The sequence below is a fragment of the Mesoplodon densirostris genome, chromosome 3, assembly GCF_025265405.1.
Source record: "Mesoplodon densirostris isolate mMesDen1 chromosome 3, mMesDen1 primary haplotype, whole genome shotgun sequence".
NCBI classification, from domain to species: domain Eukaryota; kingdom Metazoa; phylum Chordata; class Mammalia; order Artiodactyla; family Ziphiidae; genus Mesoplodon; species Mesoplodon densirostris.
The window spans coordinates 143,844,400-143,865,332 of NC_082663.1; the positions used below are offsets into that span (position 1 = coordinate 143,844,400).

The 20,933-nt window shown below is 45.7% G+C and overlaps 1 protein-coding gene across 3 annotated transcripts in view; it reads right to left on the reverse strand.

Moving 5' to 3' along the window:
• CACNA1A (calcium voltage-gated channel subunit alpha1 A) overlaps positions 1–20,933 on the reverse strand; it is a 238,334-nt gene that overhangs the window by 117,037 nt on the left and 100,364 nt on the right. For all 3 annotated transcript variants that reach the window (XM_060092233.1, XM_060092235.1, XM_060092236.1), the window contains exons 4-6: positions 8,692–8,783; positions 5,429–5,581; positions 1,229–1,422 (exon numbers count right to left, since the gene is read on the reverse strand). In XM_060092233.1, the coding sequence (XP_059948216.1) occupies positions 1,229–1,422; positions 5,429–5,581; positions 8,692–8,783 (439 nt within the window). The remainder of the gene's footprint in view (positions 1–1,228; positions 1,423–5,428; positions 5,582–8,691; positions 8,784–20,933) is intronic.

Consider the following 20,933-nt stretch of genomic DNA (forward strand, 5'->3'; position numbering starts at 1 on the left):
CCACCGCAATGAGAAGCCCGCGCACCACAATGAAGAGTAGCTCCAGCTCGCCACAACTAGAGAAAGCCCGCACAAAGCAACGAAGACCCAATGCAGCCATAAACAAACAAACAAACAAACAAACAAACAGAATTAAAAAAAAGAAAAGAAAAAAACCTAGAGCCCAAGCAAGCTTTGGCCAATTGGGTGTAACCTTTAGCCCAAGGTCTCTGCAAGTCAGGACCAAGAAAGAGTCTGAGCATCTCAGATCTGCTGTCTGTTCCTAGAGATGCTATGCAGGATGGAAGGCGGGGGGGAAGGTAGGAGTGTACATCTTTTCTGACCCGAACTTAACATTTTCAAGACCTAGGACAAGAGTACCAATTGAGGCCCATATATATGTGTAAATATTTAAAAGCTCCTAAATAAAACATGCTGTATGCGTCTCCTTTACAAACACACCTTCATAAGCACTTGGAAGGTCAGTCTGGAATTTAGAATCTGGATGTCTGCACTGGATTATGGTGTGGGGACAGCCTTCCCTGCCCCTTGACCATGGCCTGCCACCTGGAGGCAGGGGAGGGGGTGCTCCACACACACATGCATGGACACACCACCTTGCATGTCCAAACTCCAGCCACATCTGTGCCAATAGCCACCCCAAGGACACCCTTAACCCTCAGGGGATACAAATGGGTGGTGTAGTCAGAGAACAGACGCATGGAAGAATCTCATGCAAGTCCATGGAATCTGGACTTGGGGAGGGAATTCTAGGATCTAAGATGACCCAAAATGTGATCTAGAAAGTGGAGTGGTGGTGGCACTAGCTCCTGGTAGACATTTCCTGTCAGCCCCATAGGGAGGGGCATGGCTGGAGGAGGGCCAGTGAGGGCTCCAGTGCAGAGCCCCTTTGCATAGGTGCTCAAGGCCACTTCTCTATCTCTCATCTATGTTGGTTTTTAACTTACACAACCTTTACATATTCAAAAATCTAAAATTATATTTAAAAACTTGTGCAGTTAAAAATTATTCAGCATCTGTGTGCCCTCTAGATCTCCATCTCCCGAGGGCCCTTCTCTACTTAGAGTTCTGAGGACAACACTCCCATATCTTCAATGGACTGAGCCTCAGGCTGGCTCTCCTGGGGCCGTGTTGAGGTGTCCTTCGGCTGCCTCCCCAGCTCAGGGTCCCTCCACAGCAGCCTCAGGAGTTGGCTGGTCCTGGCTCTCCACAACCCCTTATCACTTACGTTGTAGAGGAGGTCAGTCCACCCTTCCATGGTGATGCACTGGAAAACAGTCAGCACTGCAAATAGGATGTTGTCGAACTGAGTGATCCCATTGTTGGGCCCTTCCCAGTAGGGCTGACATTTGGTCCCATTGGGGCAGGTGCGGGCAGGTTCCTCTGTCCCACATGGAGCTGGAGACTCACCCTGAATGTCATCTATGAAAGGGAAGGGAGAAAAATCAGGGGAAAGGGCCAGCAAAACCAGCTCTGAGAAACAGGAGCCAGCAAAGATTCAATGCTATTGAAGAAAAATAGCTATTGAGATGAATTTATCAGTCTTTTTAAAAAAAGCCCAGTGTTTGGCTTTGTTGACCTATTCATTGTTTTCCATTTCATTAATTTCTTCTCTAAGTGTTGTTCCTTTTTTGTTCTTTTCCTAAACTTTTGGGATGAATTAATGTTCCTTAAGGCTATAAACTACTCTTTAAGTGCAGCTTTAGCTGCATCTCATAAATTCTGTCATGCATTAGTATCATTATTGTTCAAGTAAAATATTTAGCAATTTCCATTATTATTTCTTCTTTGACTCATGGATAACCAGGAAGCATTAAAAATTTGTCATATATCTACAAAAATAGAATAATATAATGAATTCCCCTGTACCTATCATCAATTTCAACATTTATCAACTCAGGGCTAATCTTGTTTCATCCACATCCCCTCCCCATACTAAAATATTTTACCTTGCCACTAAAATATTCTTAAAGCAAATCTCAGACATCCTACCATTGCATCCACAAATAAGAAGCATGTCTCCTAATTTCCAAAAACTTTGATTTCCAGCTTAATTGCACTGTGGTCAGAGGATATGTTTTGTATTATTCTGTCCTTTGAAATCTGTTGACATGCACTTTAAGGTCCCAAATACAGTCAGTTTTGGTAACTGTGCTGTGTGCATTTTGAGGTGGTTGGGGGCAGTGTTCTCCAGACTTCCATTAGGACAAATTTGTCAATTGTGTTGTGTTATTCTTCTGTAGCCTGACTGATTTTTTTTCTTGAGATGTATTGGGCTCAGGGAGCTGTTCTGGGGGTGAGGGAGGCCAGTACACACAGTACTCACCCTTAGGCACAGTAGCTAAGCTTTCTCCCCAAATAGCAGGAGGCAGATTGTGAAAATGCCACAAGGAAAGAGACACATATCAATGGATGTCCCTTTTGCTGGAAACCAAAAACAGCTTCCTGGCAAAGTTGGGCTGGGCCATAAAGGTCGGGTCTGAATTCTAAGGTGTTGATGGGGAGACTGAGGAGAGACACCTTCATGATAACACAGAGTTAGGGGAGCACAGAATATCCCAGACTTTTCCCCATTGGACTAGAGCCGCGGATATGAGGGGATTCTATTCAGTGAACGATACTTTTGAAGGTTTTCAGAGAGTGACACTGTCCGACAAAAAATCAAACAGCTGAGTGTGTAAACTCAAGCTCCCACTAAACAAAAATATATCTCAATGTGGTATGTTTATATATAGGCTATATATAGCCTACATACAGGCTTTGCAGCCCATTCTTAACCTCCACTTAGTAAGCAACAGAGTGAAATAAACCAACATAGAATGTATGAATCTTATTGGCCTTTGAAACTCCGGTTAAATAGAAACTCTAGGTCATGCAAAATGACATTTACCATCTCAGAAGGGACACCTACTACTCAAGAAGCGATGACACATCGGCCACTATTTTAAGTTGTGGGAAACCCCTTCCCCACTCTCGCCAGATTTGGTACAGGGGCTATTATTTAATGAATACAGATTGGAAGGCAAAATCTTTTAAACATAAGGCTCAGGGCAAGGGGGAAAATTCCATGGGCTCCTGTAATGAATGAGAACCATTGTTTGTTGGGAAGGTCACCTCTGTCCAAAACCTTCTCCATTTCCACCTTGTGTCCAAGTCTGGCTCAATACCTATCCACCAATGTGCACCCCCTCCACCCCGGCCCCAGGTTAGTCCAGTGAACACTGGTCCCTTTCTTTCCTCAGGGCTACAGTAGCTCCTGAATGTTCACATTTGGTGAGGAGAGAAAAGCAGCATCAACGTGCATTGCTATGGACTAGTTGCAGACAAGGGGTCTCGTTTCCTCAAACTATTTTGGAAGCTCTTAGAAAGCAGGACGCTTCCACTTTTCCTCAGCATTTCTCTGGGTGTTTAGCTCGGTGCTGGGCACACAGCAACCGGGTTCCTGATGATAAGGAGAACCTGTCTGCAAGAGAAAACCTGCCTGTCTTTAGCAGCTTTGCCTAGTGGCGTTCTTGATTGCGACCCGCTCCCCCCAACCCCCCACCTGCCCCCTCATCACGAAACACTCTGAGGGCTGCTTCTAGAAAAGCAACCATCCAGAGAGTCTGAGGAATTTGATTATAAATATATTTTAAAATTAACCTGCTGCCTGGGTGTCTGTTTATATCTGTCTCTTACTCACATGCCTTATATTTTTAATTGCGAGCTTTTCAGTCATCCTCCCTACATCAAGGCCTCCTACCCTCCGGTTGCCCCACCCGCATCTGTCCCCTTAAAACCTCAATTCAGACTCAAGCCAGTCCTCTGTTCCCTTTGCTGGAGAGAGAGAGAGAAAACAACAACAACAACAACAAACCTAGGATCCAGGAATCCTGGTTTCTCTACCTTCGGCTGATTTTCCCGAGGGGCCCTGCCCTGTATCTCTCCCTCTAGCATTTCTGCCTGGGTGACGAGGCCAGGAGCAGAAATAGCTCTGCTTCAATTAACACCTTCTTCATCGGGGAAAGAAATAATTAGGACATCCCATATCGAGCAAACTTCACAAGCCCAGGAGAGAAGGAGACGGGAGGAGCAAGAAAAAGGAGGCAATGAAAGCATCTCAAATAAACCTTCCTTACTGGGTTTTGCTGCCCTCTGGGAGGTCTGGGGAGAGGGCTCTGCTACCCAGGGGTCATCGGGAAGAGAAGGTGGATGGGAAACGACTCCAGGACAGAATCTTCTTCCTAATAAGACAGGCTTGAAATCTCTTTCCCTTCCCAACGGGCTCCCCTTTGGGCTTTACTGTCTCAATTCACAGTTTCTTTGACGCACAACTAGCGCTGTCATGCAGCCGGTCCCCACTGAGGCGGCCCGTGGTCCAACTATTGAAATACAGGCTTCCCTCCTATTTGATTTCATTTGGTTCTCGGTCAGAGAGCAAGTAGCTAGGTTTGGATAGCAGGGGATTTAATCAAAGATGTATCTGGAAGCTATTGGGTCCTTGAGTGTGTGGATAGCATTGGACCACCATTGCCCCACTGCTGATTCAGAGATGAGCACCAGGGCTGTGCCTCCTGGATTTTCTCCTGCGCCCAGCCTGCTTTCTTGATCCAGCAGCTAAGGGGTTGACACTGGCACAGTGCCGGGAGCGGATGAGCCAAGATCCTGCTTGCGCTCTAGTTCTGACTGGCTGGTGCCAGGACTCCCAGCGGGATGTCTTTAAGGCACATTCTGGGGGAGACCAGGAGGAGCCATCCTCGACTCTCCCTTTCCTCCAGGGTAAGGAGGCTTTAGAACTCAGCATGTGTTAGGGTCTGGGGTCACTGCAAGGTAACTAGGCAGAGGCTGTGGGCACTGCGCCTATATTCTGCTGTCATTTGCCCCTACATATGCCCCAACCCAAAACCCCTTTGATACGTGCTCCAGCCCAGTGTCGGGGCAGCCAGCTGTGCCAGGGCCTTGATGCCCTCCCAGGGGGCAGTCCTTGCCAATGTCGGACAGAATTTGGTGGATAAGTAGCCAGCTCCCTCGCTCCACGTGTGGGATGGCTCTGAGTGTGACCTACACTGTGTCCCCAAGGTGCCCAGTGGAACTGAGGTCTGGTTGCCCAAGATGGTAACCTACTTGATAACACCCCCTTTATTAGATGTTTTCCCTTCCCTGTCTCACTTCTCCACTCCTCTGATGGTGCTTCCTGGGATCACTTCCCAAATAAACCACTTACCCCGAGATAGCTTCTTGGGGACCCCAATGCAATGCCCCAGCAACAACCAAGATCTCGGGGACTGTTTCACCCCCTGCCTTGCCTGCAGTGCTTTTGGGAGGAGGTTCTCCCAGCTTCCAGGAGAAAGAAGCAAACCCCTGTAGATCCCTTGCAGGAGCTTATCCCTAAGGGAGAAAAGATAGGGGAGGAAGGTTGGGAAAAAAATATGCTGCTGCTCGGACCTACCTGTGCCCTCTTCAAAGCAGGTGGTATGAAATTTTCCCATATAAAATTCTAACCCTATGATTGCAAAAATAAGGATTGCGAAAAATAGGAGGAGGCCGATCTGCAGCAGGGGGATCATTGCCTTCATGATCGACTTCAGGACGACTTGTAAACCTGGGGAGACACAGAGAGAGAGGCCCCACAGGCCCGTGAGAAGGCACCCCAAAATCCCACCCCCAAGATGCCTCCTGAGGGAACCCAGAGCACGCAGGAGGCTGGGGACTGGGCGATAGTGAGGGAAGATAGATGGAAGACACAGAGGCTGCTTGTTATAATAATAGGAAAAATTCCTCCTAATATTTTAGAGCACTTTTTTTTTTTGGTTTTGTTTTGGCCGCGCCGTGTGGCTTGTGGGATCTTAGTTCCCCAAGCAGGGACTGAACCCGGGACTATGGCAGTGACAGCTCGGAGTCCTAACCACTGGACCGCCAGGGAATTCCCCACTTTTTATCTTTTTTTTTTTTTTTTTTTTTTTTTTTTTTGCGGTACACGGGCCTCTCACTGTTGTGGCCTCTCCCATTGCAGAGCACAGGCTCCGGACATGCAGGCTCAGCGGCCATGGCTCACAGGCCCAGCCGCTCCGTGGCACATGGGATCTTCCCAGACTGGGGCACGAACCCGTGTCCCCTGCATCGGCAGGCAGACTCTCAACCACTGCGCCACCAGGGAAGCCCCCCACTTTTTATCTTTAAAATATTTTTAAAAGTATTGGACATAGGCTGTCCCATTTGATGACCTTTTGGGCAAGAAAGAGGTGGAAATTCATGGCTTTCTGAGCCCCATTCTTGTTGGGTGGCTTTCACCCAGAGCGGGGTGACTTTTTCTAACTTCTTTCCACCAAGAGAGGGCGTCTTTTCCTAATTCATACAAAGGCGCCATATACGCTAGTTGCAGCTCTGCCTGGGAAAGCAGTCAATGTCCTAGTTTCAACCCTGAGAAACCAGACATTATTTCATTGGCTTTTAGCAACAACCCCATGAGGCAGGCGCACGTGTAAAATTATCCCCATTTTACAGAGGTGGGAAGCAAAGCTCAGCGGATGTCATGATTCACCTTAGGGCATGATAAATAACAGGGCCAGGATTTGAATCCAGGTCGGAATGATGTCAAATCCTCCGTTTGTGACCACTGTTCTGTATGTTTAGAGAAGTCTATGGTTAAAATGAGGATTCAAACATATAGCTTGGGTCTTGCTTCTTGATGAGAAGAACTTCCCATGGCCCATGATTAGCACCTCCTGATGGGTGGAGACCACAGGGGGACTATGCTACTCCAAGGGGTCCAAAATGTAAGGGTGATGCACGTGGCAGAGTGGCTAAGGCTCTGGACACTGTCTGAAGTTGATGCCCAGGCCAGATCTCCTTTGCTGTTGGTAGACCCTCCCTCCAGCTGCTGTGGGCATTTGCTGCTAACGGCTCCCAGATGCCCCTCTTTTCATAGAATTGCCCTTGGTTATCAAAAGCTCCTCACCTGGAAGGCTATCGCTTCCCCACCTTCCACCCCCAATAACTGACCACAGAAGTACAAAAGACCAGCCTGTTGCCTCAAGTGGGAAACAACACTGACGCTATTTACACCCAGAGCTCCCTGCAGGATCCGGCTGAGACTGCATCCTTGTTCAGATCCTTCTGCTACCCTGTCCTGCTGCCCTCATTCTCTCTCTCCTGACAGCACTCCCCCAATAAAGCAAGTGCATCTGAACACCTATCTAAATCTGCTTCTAGGGAACCTTAGTCATCTCCTGACTAGCAAAGTGATCTTGAGCAAGTCACGTTCCCATTCTGAACCTTGGTTTCTTCGTCTGTAAATGGGGATTAGAATAGCACCTCCCTCTCAGGATTAAATGAGAGGGTTCATATCTAGCAAAGTCCCTGGCACATCATAGGTGGTCATTAAACAAAAATTCTTATTAGCATTAGCTTTGGGATGGCCCTTGATTTACTATGACGTAGGCACCCACTGGAATCTTGCAGACACCTGAGTAGAAGTGCCTTCTTTCTAACAAAAAGACCCTGCTGGTGGTTATCTGGAAAATCTTACTCTTTAAATCTGGATGGCAATGAACCTGAAGAACGAAGCTAATGAGACGTAAAATGGTGGTAATAACAGAACCTACTTCACAGGCTTGTTGTGAGGATTAATGAGTTAAAGAAATGTCAAATACTTAGAACAGTGCCTGGTACATAGTAAGTGCTTATAAATAAAAAATAATAGCACAGGGAGATCAGCTCGGTGCTTTGTGACCACCTAGAGGGGGAGGATAGGGAGGGTGGGAGGGAGACGCAGGAGACAGGGGATATGGGGATACATGTATGCGTATAGCTGATTCACTTTGTTATACAGCAGAAACTAACACAACATTGTAAAGCAATTATACTCCAATAACGATGTTAAAAAATAGGAATTATTATTATTATTACTACTACTACTACTGAGGCAGTAGGACAGAAAAAGTTTAGCCCTGTTTTGTTCTGTTTTTCTTTTGTTTTTTCCAGCTGAACCTAATCCTGACCCTGTATAATGCAGCAACCCCCAAAGGATCTGGAGTAGAAGTATCCCTGGAGGATGAGAAAATAGCATGGAACGAGTATAGACTTTGGAGCTCATTGCTGTCAAGCTTTAAGAACTCAGGTGAGTCATTTGACCTTTCTGAGCCTCCACCTTTTCATCTGTAAAATGGGTTCACTGGGTGATTGTGAGGCTGAACCAAGATAATACACAAAAAGCTCTTTCTGCTGTGCCCGGTACACAGTAGGCACTCAATGAATGGTAACGCCCATTGCCAGCAGTGTTACCAGGCTTGGGGTCAGACTGGCTAACTCCTAATTCTGCCATTCTCAGCCACGTGACTTTGCTCAAATTATTCAGCTGCCCTGAGCTTCAGTTTCCCCATCTGTAAAATGGAGATATGAGCATTATCGACTTCACAGGGTTGTGAGTATGAGGACCTGGGTGGCGCTTACCATGGCTCCTGATAGAGAAATGCTCAATAAATGGGTGCTGTGGTGATGGGTGAGGCTCCTGGCTGGCTTTCAGGAGCTCATCCAGACCTGCAGCCAGGTGCCTGGTGGGGAGTCCCCTGAGGGACTTCCCCAAAGTGGAGGCTGCCCTGACCCAGGCTGGGGAAGCACCCAAGGGTTCCTGTGACACGCTATGCAGAGGGGAAACCAAGGGCTCGAGGGACCCCTGAGCAGACCCCTGGTCACGGTTGGAAACTCACGCACTTGGGATTCCAGACACCAGCTTGAGCGGCCGCAGCACTCGAACTGCCCTCAGCGTTCTTAGGTCAAACTCCGTCCCAACTGTTGCCAAGATGCTGGAAGAAAGAAGCCAGAACAGAAAGCAGAAGGTGGGTTTCAGGGTCAGACAGGTGGGCGGGGGTTCGATGTTGTGGTATATTGGCTGGGTGACCACAGGCAGGTGACTTTACATTGCTGGGCCTCAGTTTTGTCACCTGTAAAACAGTGTTAATAGTACCTGCTTCACAGGATAAAAGATGATTTACCAAGACCCCAAATAGGTGTATGGTTGATGATACTCAATAAACATTAGGCTGAGAAGAACAGAAGCTTCCTGTGGCACCTGGTTGGGGTGACTTTCAGTGTATTTTGCAGCTCACAATCAGGATGGATACTGGGGAGGCTGGGAGGCTCTGGGGGAAGGACCGGGGGAGTGGCAGATCCTTTGGGGCTCAGGTCTCTTTACCAACTGGCAAGAAAGCAGTTTAGTGTTAAGATCCCAGCCAGCATGGGTTGAAATCTCAGCTATGCCACTTCTCAGCTGGGTGACCTCGAGCAAGTTACTTCCCCTCTCCATGCCTCAGTTCCCCCTTTTGTGTAACAGGGATCACAACAGTACCTACACATCAAAGGGGTGTGAGGATTAAATGAATTGATACATGTGAAGTGTTTGGCATTGTGCCCAGAACACAGGAAGTGTACTAAGCTACTCAAACAGCCCAAAAAATGGGTGTAGCCCTGCTGGGGTGGACCAGCTGACATCAGCTCCAGAAGGGGGCTACAGACCCCGAACCTCAGGGCAAAAAGTCACTCCTGTAAATACAGGTGAGTAATAATCACGGTGAAAGGTGAGAGGACCCTCCTGTAGAAAGCCCCCCATAAAGACCCCATCCTAAGACCTCATTTGTAAAAAGTATTGCTGGTGAGAAAAGGGGTCCAAGAGACCCTCCTCAACCCAAGGAACCCCCAGATGCGTTTCCTGAATAAGAAATGTAGTAGGAACCACCATGGAACTACGCCACAGGAGAGGTTGTTGCTGGAGCCTCACATGATGGGCAAGAAATGCTGAAAAACAGAGGGCTCTGTGGTTAAGAGGAGGGAGACCACGCAAATAATTTGGGGGTGTCTTCAGTTTTGTCCAGGGATCTGGATCTTACGACTTTTACTTTGAACAACCATATCTGCATCTGTGAATACCCAGAATCTACATCTCTTTGTCTTTTAAAATCTATCTATCTATTTATTTATTTATTTATTTTTGGCTGCGTTGGGTCTTCGTTGCTGTGTGTGGGCTTTCTCTAGTTGCGGTGAGCAGGGGCTACTCTTTGTTGCGGTGCGCGGGCTTCTCCTTGCGGTGGCTTCTCTTGTTGTGGAGCGTGGGCTCTAGGCATGCGGGCTTCAGTAGTTGTGCACATGGGCTCAGTAGTTGTGGCACGCAGGCTCAGTAGTTGTGGCTCGCGGGCTCTAGAGCACAGGCTCAGTAGTTGTGGCACATGGGCTTAGCTGCTCTGCGGCATGTGGGATCTTCCCGGACCAGGGCTCGAACCTGTGTCCCCTGCATTGGCAGGCAGATTCTTAACCACTGTGCCACCAGGGAAGTCCCATCTTTGTCTTTTTTTAAATTTAATTTTTATTTTATTTTGGAATATAGTTGATTTTCAATGTTGTGTTAGCTTCAGGTGTACAGCAAAGCGATTCAGTTATACATATACATACATCCATTCTTTTTCAGATTCTTTTCCCATATAGATTATTATAGAATATTGAGTAGAGTTCCCTGTGCTATACAGTAGGTCCTTGGTGATTATCTATTTTATATATAGTACATCTCTTTGTCTTTGAGACAACCAGTATCTGCATCTGTAAATAACCAATATTGGCACGCCTTTGTCTCAGGACTTCCTTTGAAGCTGAGACAGGCCCAGGGAGTGAATTCCCCTGTGAGAGCAGCCCTCCACCAAAGATTGCTGGGAGTAGGTGGATGAATTCCCCAGCTCCCTTGCTCCTCCTCCCAGATCCTCTGAGGTGTGAGTTCTACACAGGCTCCCAGAGAGGCTGAGCCCAGCTGCCCGCAGCGGGTAACCTGCTTGACCCTTCATTCTTCCTTGTCTCCCCACCCTTGTCCCCCACCCACACTTCTGGAGTCACTTCCCAGATGAACTACTTGCACGTGAATCCTTGTTTCAGGGTCAATATGGAGGCACACCAAACTAAGACAGGGGTGTGCCCAACTATTCCTAGAGCAGAGACGGGTCTATCAGGTTGGGCTGACCTCCTTTTCCACCATCAACAAATGCATATCCGAACACGTCCTGTGTGCTGGGCAAAGCAATACCTGAGGTTCTCCTTGCCCCACGGAGCTGATGTGGGAGAAAAATGTTTAACCAGAAAAGGCACATAGAGAATGAATCCGTCACAGTTGTCATGCATTCTTAGAGAGAGAAGGGGGCAAACAAGAGCTCTGAGGGCACACAGCAGGTAGTGTTAACTCGTCTGGGACCCAGGGAGGACCCCATCTCAAGCTGAGGGCTCATGGAAGAGGAGGAGGAATCTGGTCCGTGGGGGAAGAACTTTCCAGGCTGACGGAATGGCAGAGACAGAGAGCCTGGGGTGGGAAGGAGCTTGGCAAATTCAAAGAATGAGATGGTGCATGGTGGGGATTTGGATGGTGCCATGAAGCTGAAGTATAGGTGGGGGCCATGCCATGCAACCCCAAAGAACTTTTCATTCATTCAATTCTATTTTTCATTTCCTCTCCCAACTTTTCGATATTCACTAGCATTCCTAAAACTCCATCCTATAGATCACCAGTCTGTTTCACTTTCTTCCTTCTTGGCAGGTAAAAGCCATTGGTGAGGGCAGGCACAGGAAAGGACAAGCATCTGTTGAGTTTTCACTCACTCACTTCACAAACATTAACTGGGCACCTACAATGTGCCAGGCCCTGTCTAGGTCCTGGGGACACGAGTCATAGGAATCCCTGTTTGCATGGGGGAGGCTGAGAATAAATGCAGTAAATATGCCAGATGTCAGGGTGATGAGTACAAGGGAGAAAAGCAGTGCAGAGAAGGGCGTGCACTGGTAGCGTGGGGCAGGGTGAGGGGAGTGATGACACACATATCAATTGGTAAAGGCCAACTGCTCTTTCCTGCCTGGCAGGGAAGTAGTTCAGAGTTAAGGATGTTCAGACCAGCATTGCCCAGTAGAACTTTAAGAAGAGCCATGTGTTGGACATAGAGAACAGACTGGTGGTTGCCAAGGGGGAGGGGGTGAGGGAGGGATGGAGTGGGAGGCTGGGGTTAGCAGATGTAAGCTTTCATATATAGAATGGATGAACAACAAGGTCCTACTGTACAGCACGGAGAACTATATTCAATATCCTATGATAAACCATAATGGAAAAGAATATAAAAAAAGAGAATGTATATATACGTATAAGTGAATCACTTTGCTGTATAGCAGAAATTAACACAACATTGTAAGTCAACTATACTTCAATTAAAAAAAAAGAAAAGAAAAACGGAAAAAAAAAGGAAAAAACAAGAAGAGCCATGTGTGAAATTTAAAGTTTTCCAGTAGCTACATTAAGAGTCAAAAGAAACAGGTAAAATTAATTTTAATAAATATAGTTTCTTTAACCTGGTGTATCAGAAGCATTATCATTTCAACAGGCAATCAATATGAAAGATTATTCTCAAGACATTTTATACATTCTTTCCTTTGGCGTATGCCTTTGAAATCTTGGTGCATATTCTACACTTATGGCACATCTCAGCTCAGGTGCTCAATGGCTACACGTGGTCAGTGGTGAATGGACCACACAGCTCAGTTATGGAGAAAGAGTCAGTGGGATAAAGGTGTGAAGTGAGCCACAGGAATATGTCAGAGGAAAACTCTAGGCAGAGGGACAGTCAGTGTAAAGGTACATGTGAGGAACAGCAAGGAGGCTAATGTGGCTGGAACTGAGTAAGCCAGGGTGACAGTGGGAGGAGATGAGGCCTGGGGGGTGATGGGGTGGATGGTGCAGGGCCTTGTGGGCCACGGTGAGGACTTCGGCTTTTGCTCTGAGTGAAGTAGGAGCCATGGAAGGTTCTGAGCACTGAAGAGACATGATCTGACTTGTATTAAAATAAGACCCCGGGGCTTCCCTGGTGGTGCAGTGGTTGAGAGTCCGCCTGCCGATGCAGGGAACATGGGTTCGTGCCCCGGTCCGGGAAGATCCCACGTGCTGCGGAGCGGCTGGGCCCATGATCCATGGCCGCTGAGCCTGCACGTCCAGAGCCTGTGCTCCGCAACAGGAGAGGCCACAACAGTGAGAGGCCCGCGTACCGCAAAAAAAAAAAAAAAAAAAAGACCCCTCTGGGGGTCAAGGCCAGGAGCTGGGAGACTAGAGGGGAGGTGACTGCCCTGGTCCAGGTGAGAGATGATGGGTTTAGACCCAGTTGTACTGGACACAAGGATAAAGCTGAGATGAACTCAGCTCTGCCCTTAGATGACCATACAAGTAAGTGGGTGAGAGATTCAAGTCCTTTTGGCTCCAGGGCCGTAGGAGGCAGGAACAAGGAGGAAATGAATACAGACAGGAGGGCTGGGGACAGCGTGATTGTGGAGCCCAAGTCTGAAGAGGCAGCACAGCACAAAATGTTACAAAATCTTAACCTGGAGTTAAACCCTGACCCTGAATTTTCTCATTACATGGCCTTTGCCCTAACTTCTCTGAGCCTCTGAAATGCAGACAATCCAACCTCCCTCCTGCCCACTGCAATCTTAGCTGGCACCCAAGGTGTACTATCTCCAGACCCCCTCCCTGGATGGATGACAAGGATTTAGGAGGAGAACAGGAGGAGGGGGAAGGCTTCTCAGGCCGAGAATGTCCTGCAGAGGCAGAAGGCTTCCCTCGGGATATGTGGTGGGGGGAAACCAGAGGCAGAGAAGGTGGGTCTTGTCGTGTGGACAGTAGGGTCATGTAAGGTTTTGGAGCAGGGGAGGGATGTGATTAGGGTTGGCGTGAGGAGGACAAGCCTGACAGCTGAAAGGACAGATTGGTGGTGATGGAGGGAGGAATTAGGAGGCAGCCACAAGAGCCGACCGGCGTAATGAGGGCTAGAACTAGGACAAAGGCAGTGGGAGTACAAAGGAGGCCCCAATTTATATATAGCTGCCATTGACTGCTGTGCACCAGGAAACTTGCCAGGGCTCATCAAGTCCTCCCTGCATCCCAGCAGTCAGCAGGATGAGTCCCATTTTACAGAGGAGGAAACTGAAGCCCAGATAAGTTACTAATGCATGGAGGTCCACACCACCAAGTAAGAATGTGAACCCAGGGCCCCAGGACTCCTGAACCCGTTTTCTACCTCACGTGGCTTGTTGGATGGGGTGGGGGCAATGGTGGGAAAGAAAGGGAGGGGAAGAATGGCTTTCTGATTATGACTGGGACACCAAGTGGTCCATTTATTCAACCAGGGTTTATTGAGTACCTGCTATGCACCAGCCACTCAGGTAGGACCTGAGGATGCCACCATGAACAAAGTGACAATGGGTCAAAAAGGATCTTGCTGTGATTAATGTCATAGAGTGTTCTGCCTATGTTTTTCTCTAAGAGTTTGATAGTTTCTGGCCTTACATTTAGGTCTTTAATCCATTTTGAGCTTATTTTTGTGTATGGTGTTAAGGAGTGTTCTAATCTCATACTTTGACATGTACCTGTCCAGTTTTCCCAGTACCACTTATTGAAGAGGCTGTCCTTTCTCCACTGTACATTCCTGCCTCCTTTATCAAAGATAAGGTGACCATCTGTGCATGGGTTTATCTCTGGGCTTTCTGTCCTGGGAACATATGTATATGTATAACTGATTCACTTTGTTATAAAGCAGAAACTAACACACCATTGTAAAGCAATTATACTCCAATAAAGATGCAAAAATAAATAAATAAAAATTTTTTAAAAAGTGACATTGGGAAAATATACGGTATGTCAGATAGTGTGAAGCACTATGGAGAACAATACGGCAGCCACCAGGGCTTCGAATGGAAGGATGAAGAATGTGGTGGGAGAGAGGGATTAAGACTGGGCTACCTGAAGGATGGAGTTGTCAACTGAGATGGGGACGATGGAGGAAGGGGGTGGTTTGGGGGAAGATCAAGACCTGGATTGTGGACACGTTAAGTTTGGGAAGCCAGTTTTCTGTAATTCCCTCATTAAAACCTTCCAGGGGCTTCTATCAGGCTTAGAATAAAATCCAAACTGTAGCGTGACCATAAGACCTTGTGTGACTTTACTCCCACTGACTGCTCTGTGCTATACTCCAGACACTTTGGCTTTCTGTTCTTCCAATGGGAAATCCTCCTTTCCACCATGGGAGTGATATGTTGGCCATCTCTTCTACTTCAAACACTTGCCCCATCCCGTCAACTCTCTCCCTCTTTTCTTAGCTGGCCCTCTTCAAATCCTTCAGATTGCAGCTCAAATTTTTCTTCTCAGGGAGGATTTCCATGTCCCCTCCAGATAAAGAGAACCTTCACTCTCTGGAATTATATTGTTTATTAAGTTGTATATATTATTCACCTCCTCTTCTAGAATATCAGCTCCAGGAGGTCAGAGACTATTTTTTATTGGGGTATAGTTGTTTTACAATGTTGTGTTAGTTTCTACTGTACAGCAAAGTGGAGTTCCCTGTGCTATACAGCGGGTTCTCATTAGTTATCTATTTTATACATATTAGTGTATATATGTCAATCCCAATCTCCCAATTCATCCCACTCCCTTGGTGTCCATACGTTTGTTCTCTACGACTGTACAGAGACTTTTTTTTGGTAGTACCTGCAGCACCTTTCATGACGCAGCAGGTACTCAATGCATATTTGGTGAATGCGTCAGGAGTGGTCGAGGGTAGGGTTATGGTAGACCAGATATCCCAGGGTAGATGGATAAAATGAAAAAAGCCAAGAATCCCCAATGGAATGTTGGGGAAGGGCAAAAAAAAAAAAAAAAAAGAGACAAGTAGAGGAAAGATATTGGTGAAAAAGAGGGAGATGTTACAGAGTCAGGAGGAGACCTGGCAGAAGAGTGTCATCCCTGAGGGTCAAGTTCAAAAGCGTTTTGAGAAAGGAGAGGTCATTGGTCTCCAGGGCAGCACAGAAATGAGTAAGATGCAAGGGATGAAAAGCATCCATTACACACTGGGGAGTCTCGCCATGGTTGATGGCTGGAGAGAACAAGAGGAGGGGAACTGGAAACAAGAGCCTGGGTATGAGAAGAGAGTCTTTTTAGGGTGGAAGAGAACTGAGTATGTTTATGTGTCAAGAGAGAAAAGTTGATGATGTATCCCTTGGCCTTTAGAACCATGCTGCCTGATACAGTAACCATTAGCTACACATAGTTATTTAAATATACATTTATAACTAAATTAGACATTCAGTTCCTCAGTCACATTAGTCACACTTACACATAACTATTTAAATATATAATTAATTTAATTTAAATTAAGTGAGAACTTCAGTTCCTCAGTCGACTTTTAAGTGCTCCACAGCCACATGTGGAAAGTCGCATACAAAGAACATTTCCATCATTGTAGAAAGTTCCATTGGATGGTGTTGCTCTAGCATGTACCCCCACTAGGGCAGGAATTTTCATCTGTTTTGCTCACAGCTGTATCCCCAGGACCTAAAACTGTGCCTAGCATAGAGTAGGTACTCAATAAATGTTTGTTGAATGAATGAATGAATAAATAATGAAGTGAAATGTAGGAAAGCATAGTGATAACTAATAGACTATATTCCAGAAGAGATGGAAGGCTGTGTAGATGACAGGACTTGTCTTAAACTAGGAAACAATCAGGGAAGCCACAGATGGTTGTCTACTTGATAGACAATCCCACCCCCTCCCTTGCTAATGGAGCACACCTTCCATCAAAGAGGCAGAAAATACCCAATAGTCTCTTTCTCCCAGGATTCCTTGCAATGGGAGCACTGGTCACATGACCCAGTCTTGTGCTTAACAGGATCTGAGTGAAAGTCTGCTGGGTGCTTCTGGGAAAGAGTTTCCCTTCTTTGAGAAGAGTCACAGGGCAGGAGACAGACCTTCCTCTTCTTTGGCCAGATGCTTTTGTGCCTACACAGCATGGCTGGGTAGACATCTTGGAACTGTGGGTAGTAAAGGTTACCAAGAAAAGTCCTTACACTGAAGATGGCAGAGTGGAAAGATGGAAAGGATTCCTTGGAGACATTGCTGAGCTGCAGAACCAACACTGCAACCAAGCTCCCAGCCTGCAGACTTCTTGTAATGTGGATAACAAACACTCTTCCTAGCAGTTAAGAGCCAGAGAGCCCTGGTTCAAATCCCAGTTCTGCCAATCACTAGCTGTGTGGCCTTGGGCAAGATACTCAACTTCTCTGTGCCTCAGTTTCCTGAGCTGTAGAATGGGGATGATCATAGTACTTCCCTTTATAGGTGTGGGAATTTAGGTGATATGCTTAGCACTGTGCTTGGAATTTACTCAGTTCTATATAAATGTTTGCTATCATCATCATCATCATCATTTAAATTTTTATTTTGTTACTTGCCCCTAAGTTATACTAGAACTGACTGATCAAGGAACGAACATTCATTGAGTTTATTCTCTTTGCCAGGTTATATGCTAATGGCCTTACATACTGAGGTCTCATTTTATGCCTCAGCATCTTTACCAGGTGAATACTCTACACTCAGTTCATTGACAGGGGAACTGAGACACTGAGGGGTTATCTACTTGCCCACAGTCACACAGCTAACATGTGGTGCCTGTATCCTGAGTCTGGCTTTGCTGCATCTAGGGAGCCTAGAGCCCAGTGAGAGCCCCAGACTGCTGCCCCTGGTAAACTCCACCACACCCACTTACCCTCTCCTGGGACCTCAGCCAATTTTATACCTCCACTAACCTAAGTGTAAGAAGGAGCTAGATTTTTCTCTAGCTGGCTGGAAGTCAGAATGTCAAAAAATATTTGCAGAGGAGCAACCACTATGTGCCAGGTGGGTGAGGAGGAGAACATGTGCAAAGGCCCTGGGGCTGGAGAGACCTTATGGTGAAGAGTGAAGTTACCAGATGAGAGGGAGGGGCAGGGGACAGGAGAATGAGAAGGAGATGTTAGCGTGGTTGGAAAACAGGGGAGAGGAGGGGGGGTGTCGTCAAACCCCTGACCTCTGGTTAGAAGAAGCACCTGCCCACACTATTTACAATAGCCAAGATATGGAAGCAACCTAAATGTCCATCGACAGATGCATGGATTAAGAAGATGTGGAACATATACACAATGGAATATTACTCAGCCATAAAAAAGAATGAAATAATGCCATTTTCAGCAACATGGATGGACCCAGAGATTATCACACTAACTGAAGTAAGCCAGACAGAGAAAGACAAATATCATATGACATAATATGACATCACTTATATGTGGAATCTAAAAAATGATACAAATAAACTTATTTACAAAGCAAAAATAGATCCACAGACATAGAAAATAAACTTACGGTTACCAAAGGGGAAAGGAAGGAGAAGGATAAATTAGGAGTTTGGGATTAACATATAAACACTATATATATAAAATAGATAAACAACAAGGACCTACAGTATAGCACAGGGAACTATACTCAATATTTTGTAATAACCTATAAGGGAAAAGAATCTGAAAAAGAATACATATATGTGTGTGTGTGTGTGTGTGTGTGTGTGTGTGTGTGTATATATGTAAGAATGTATATACATACATATATATGTATAACTGATTCACTTTACTGTACACCTGAAACTAACACAACACTGTAAATCAACTATACTTCTATAAAAAATATTTTTTTAATTAAAAAAAGAAGCACGTTCCCTCATAGAATTGGGTCCAATCTTCCTGAGATGAGTATTTAGGAGCAGAACTACTGCCTGTACAGTCTATATTCTTGCCATTCATAGATTTTTCAAATCTTCTTCAAGTTCATTCTTATATCACCTAGATTTCAGCTTCTCTTGGGAAAACTATTTCTAAAATTCCTATTTTAAACCCTCAATTGCAGAGAGTTGAGATAATCACTTTGTCAGTTCATGGCGTAGCTTCACCTTTGGTCTGTGCGATACCCCTCTCTTGTTTGTTTGTTCATTCATTCACCATTCATTCCTTTTTATCTCCATATTCTACTTTCATTCTTTTTCCCTGAGACAACTGATATGTCTAATTTTGTCTTATTGGAGTGCATTCTTGTAAAACGTGTATTATTTTGAGTGCATATATTTTAAATTTACACGAATGGCATGAAGTTAGGAATATTCTTTGTTCTCTGTTTTCAGCCAATGACAACAGAACAGCAGACGTGCATTCTGGGGCTCTCACTGGTCCCCAGGCTCCCTAGGTACAGCCGTCACATCCCACCTCCCCATCCCCCAGGGACAGACACCAGGCGGCCGCCAGATCCTCTTCCACAGATGGCGATGGAGTGAATATGCCCGTACTCAGTCCTTACAGACCCAGTGAAAGTCTCCCTGAGGTGGGTGACTGGGAGCATAACTGTCGGTGGGTCTGGACTTAACTGGACTAGGCACTGCCGATGACCCTCCAGAGTGGCCATGCCCCCATGAGTGGGGAGGATGTTCCTCTGTCCCCACATCCCACTAACCCTTGACTTAACCACCTTTCTAATTTTTTCCCCTCTAAGAGGCATGCAGAGATACTCACTGTTTTCATTTTCATCTTTCTGATTACAAGTGATTTTGAGTACCGTGTCATCTACTGATTAGCTTTTCAGACTTCTCTTCCCTAACCTGTCTGATCACATTTTTTGCCTGTTTTCCTCTTGGGGTTGCTGTGTTATTTTTGGTTTTGGTTATTATTATTATTTTTATTGAAGTATAGTTGATTTACAAAGTTGTGTTAATTTCTGCTGTACAGCAAAGTGATTCAGTTATATATATATATATTCTTTTTCATATTTTTTTCATTATGGTTTATTAAAGGATATTGAATATAGTTCCCTGTGCTATACAGTAGTACCTTGTTGTTTACCCAGTCTACGTATAATAGTTTGCATCTTCTAGTCCCAAACTCCCAATCCAACCCTCCCCCGATCCCCCCACTTGGCAGGGGTTGCTGTGTTATTGTTGTTGACTATTCCCCCCTGTAGTCTTGATCAGTGCTGCCCAATATGGTAGCCATCAGCTGCATGTGGCTATTGAGCTCTCGAAATATGGCCAGTGTGAGTGAGGAGCTGAGTTTTAAATTGTATTTACTTTTAATTCATTTCCATTAAAAATAGCCACATGTCATAGAGAACACATTTGTGGCTGCCAAGGGAGAGAGGGGGTAGGAGAGGGATGGATTAGGAGTTTGGGATTAGCAGGTGCAAATTATTATATATAGAATGGATAAACAACAAGGTCCTACTGTATAGCACAGGGAACTATATTCAATATCCTCTAATAAACCATAATGGAAAAGGAAAAAATAAAGTCACATGTGCCTAGGGGCTCCCATAATGAACAGCTGTGAGCTATTAATCCCTGGTCACTTTTTTCCTACCATCCATCCTATGCAGTATTTACAAACACTACTTTAGTTCTTCTCACATGTCAGGTGTTATTTTAAATGATTATAAATATTAACTCATTTCAAACTCCAAACAGCCCATAGGTAGATGCTATTCTCTCCATTTTATCGATGAGAAAACTGAGGAACAGAGAGGTGGAGTAACTTGCTCAAGGATTCATAGGACATTGTACAGCTAGGATCTGGATCTGGGAACCAAAGTGTCCCCATTATGTCCTTATTTGAACAGAACATCTTAGTTTTCATATAATCAAGTTTTTTGTTTGTTTTGCTTTAGAGTTTGTGCTTTTAAATTTGAGAAGTCCTTCCCCCTCCCTGGGTGGCACAGATATTCTCCTGCTTTTTCTCCCTTAATGTGAAGTTCTTACCACTCACACAATGTCCTCTCAAGTGCCTTAACATTTGCATGGAACAGTTCTTCCTCTTATTTGTCTTTTAAAGTAGAGGATGGTACAAAAGGGCACGTTTCTATTTTGGGTGATTCCTGAAGCTGTTTTAAGGTGCAGTGTTTTCTTAAATAAAAAGGAACAGAAGCAGATGCAAAAGCCCCAGAAGGTGCAAGGTAAGTGATTCTAGAAAAGACGAGAACCACAGAGGGGTGAGTTTGCTGGGGACAAAAAGGGGATAGATGTTGAGTAAAGGTCTGTGGATTTGGAGAT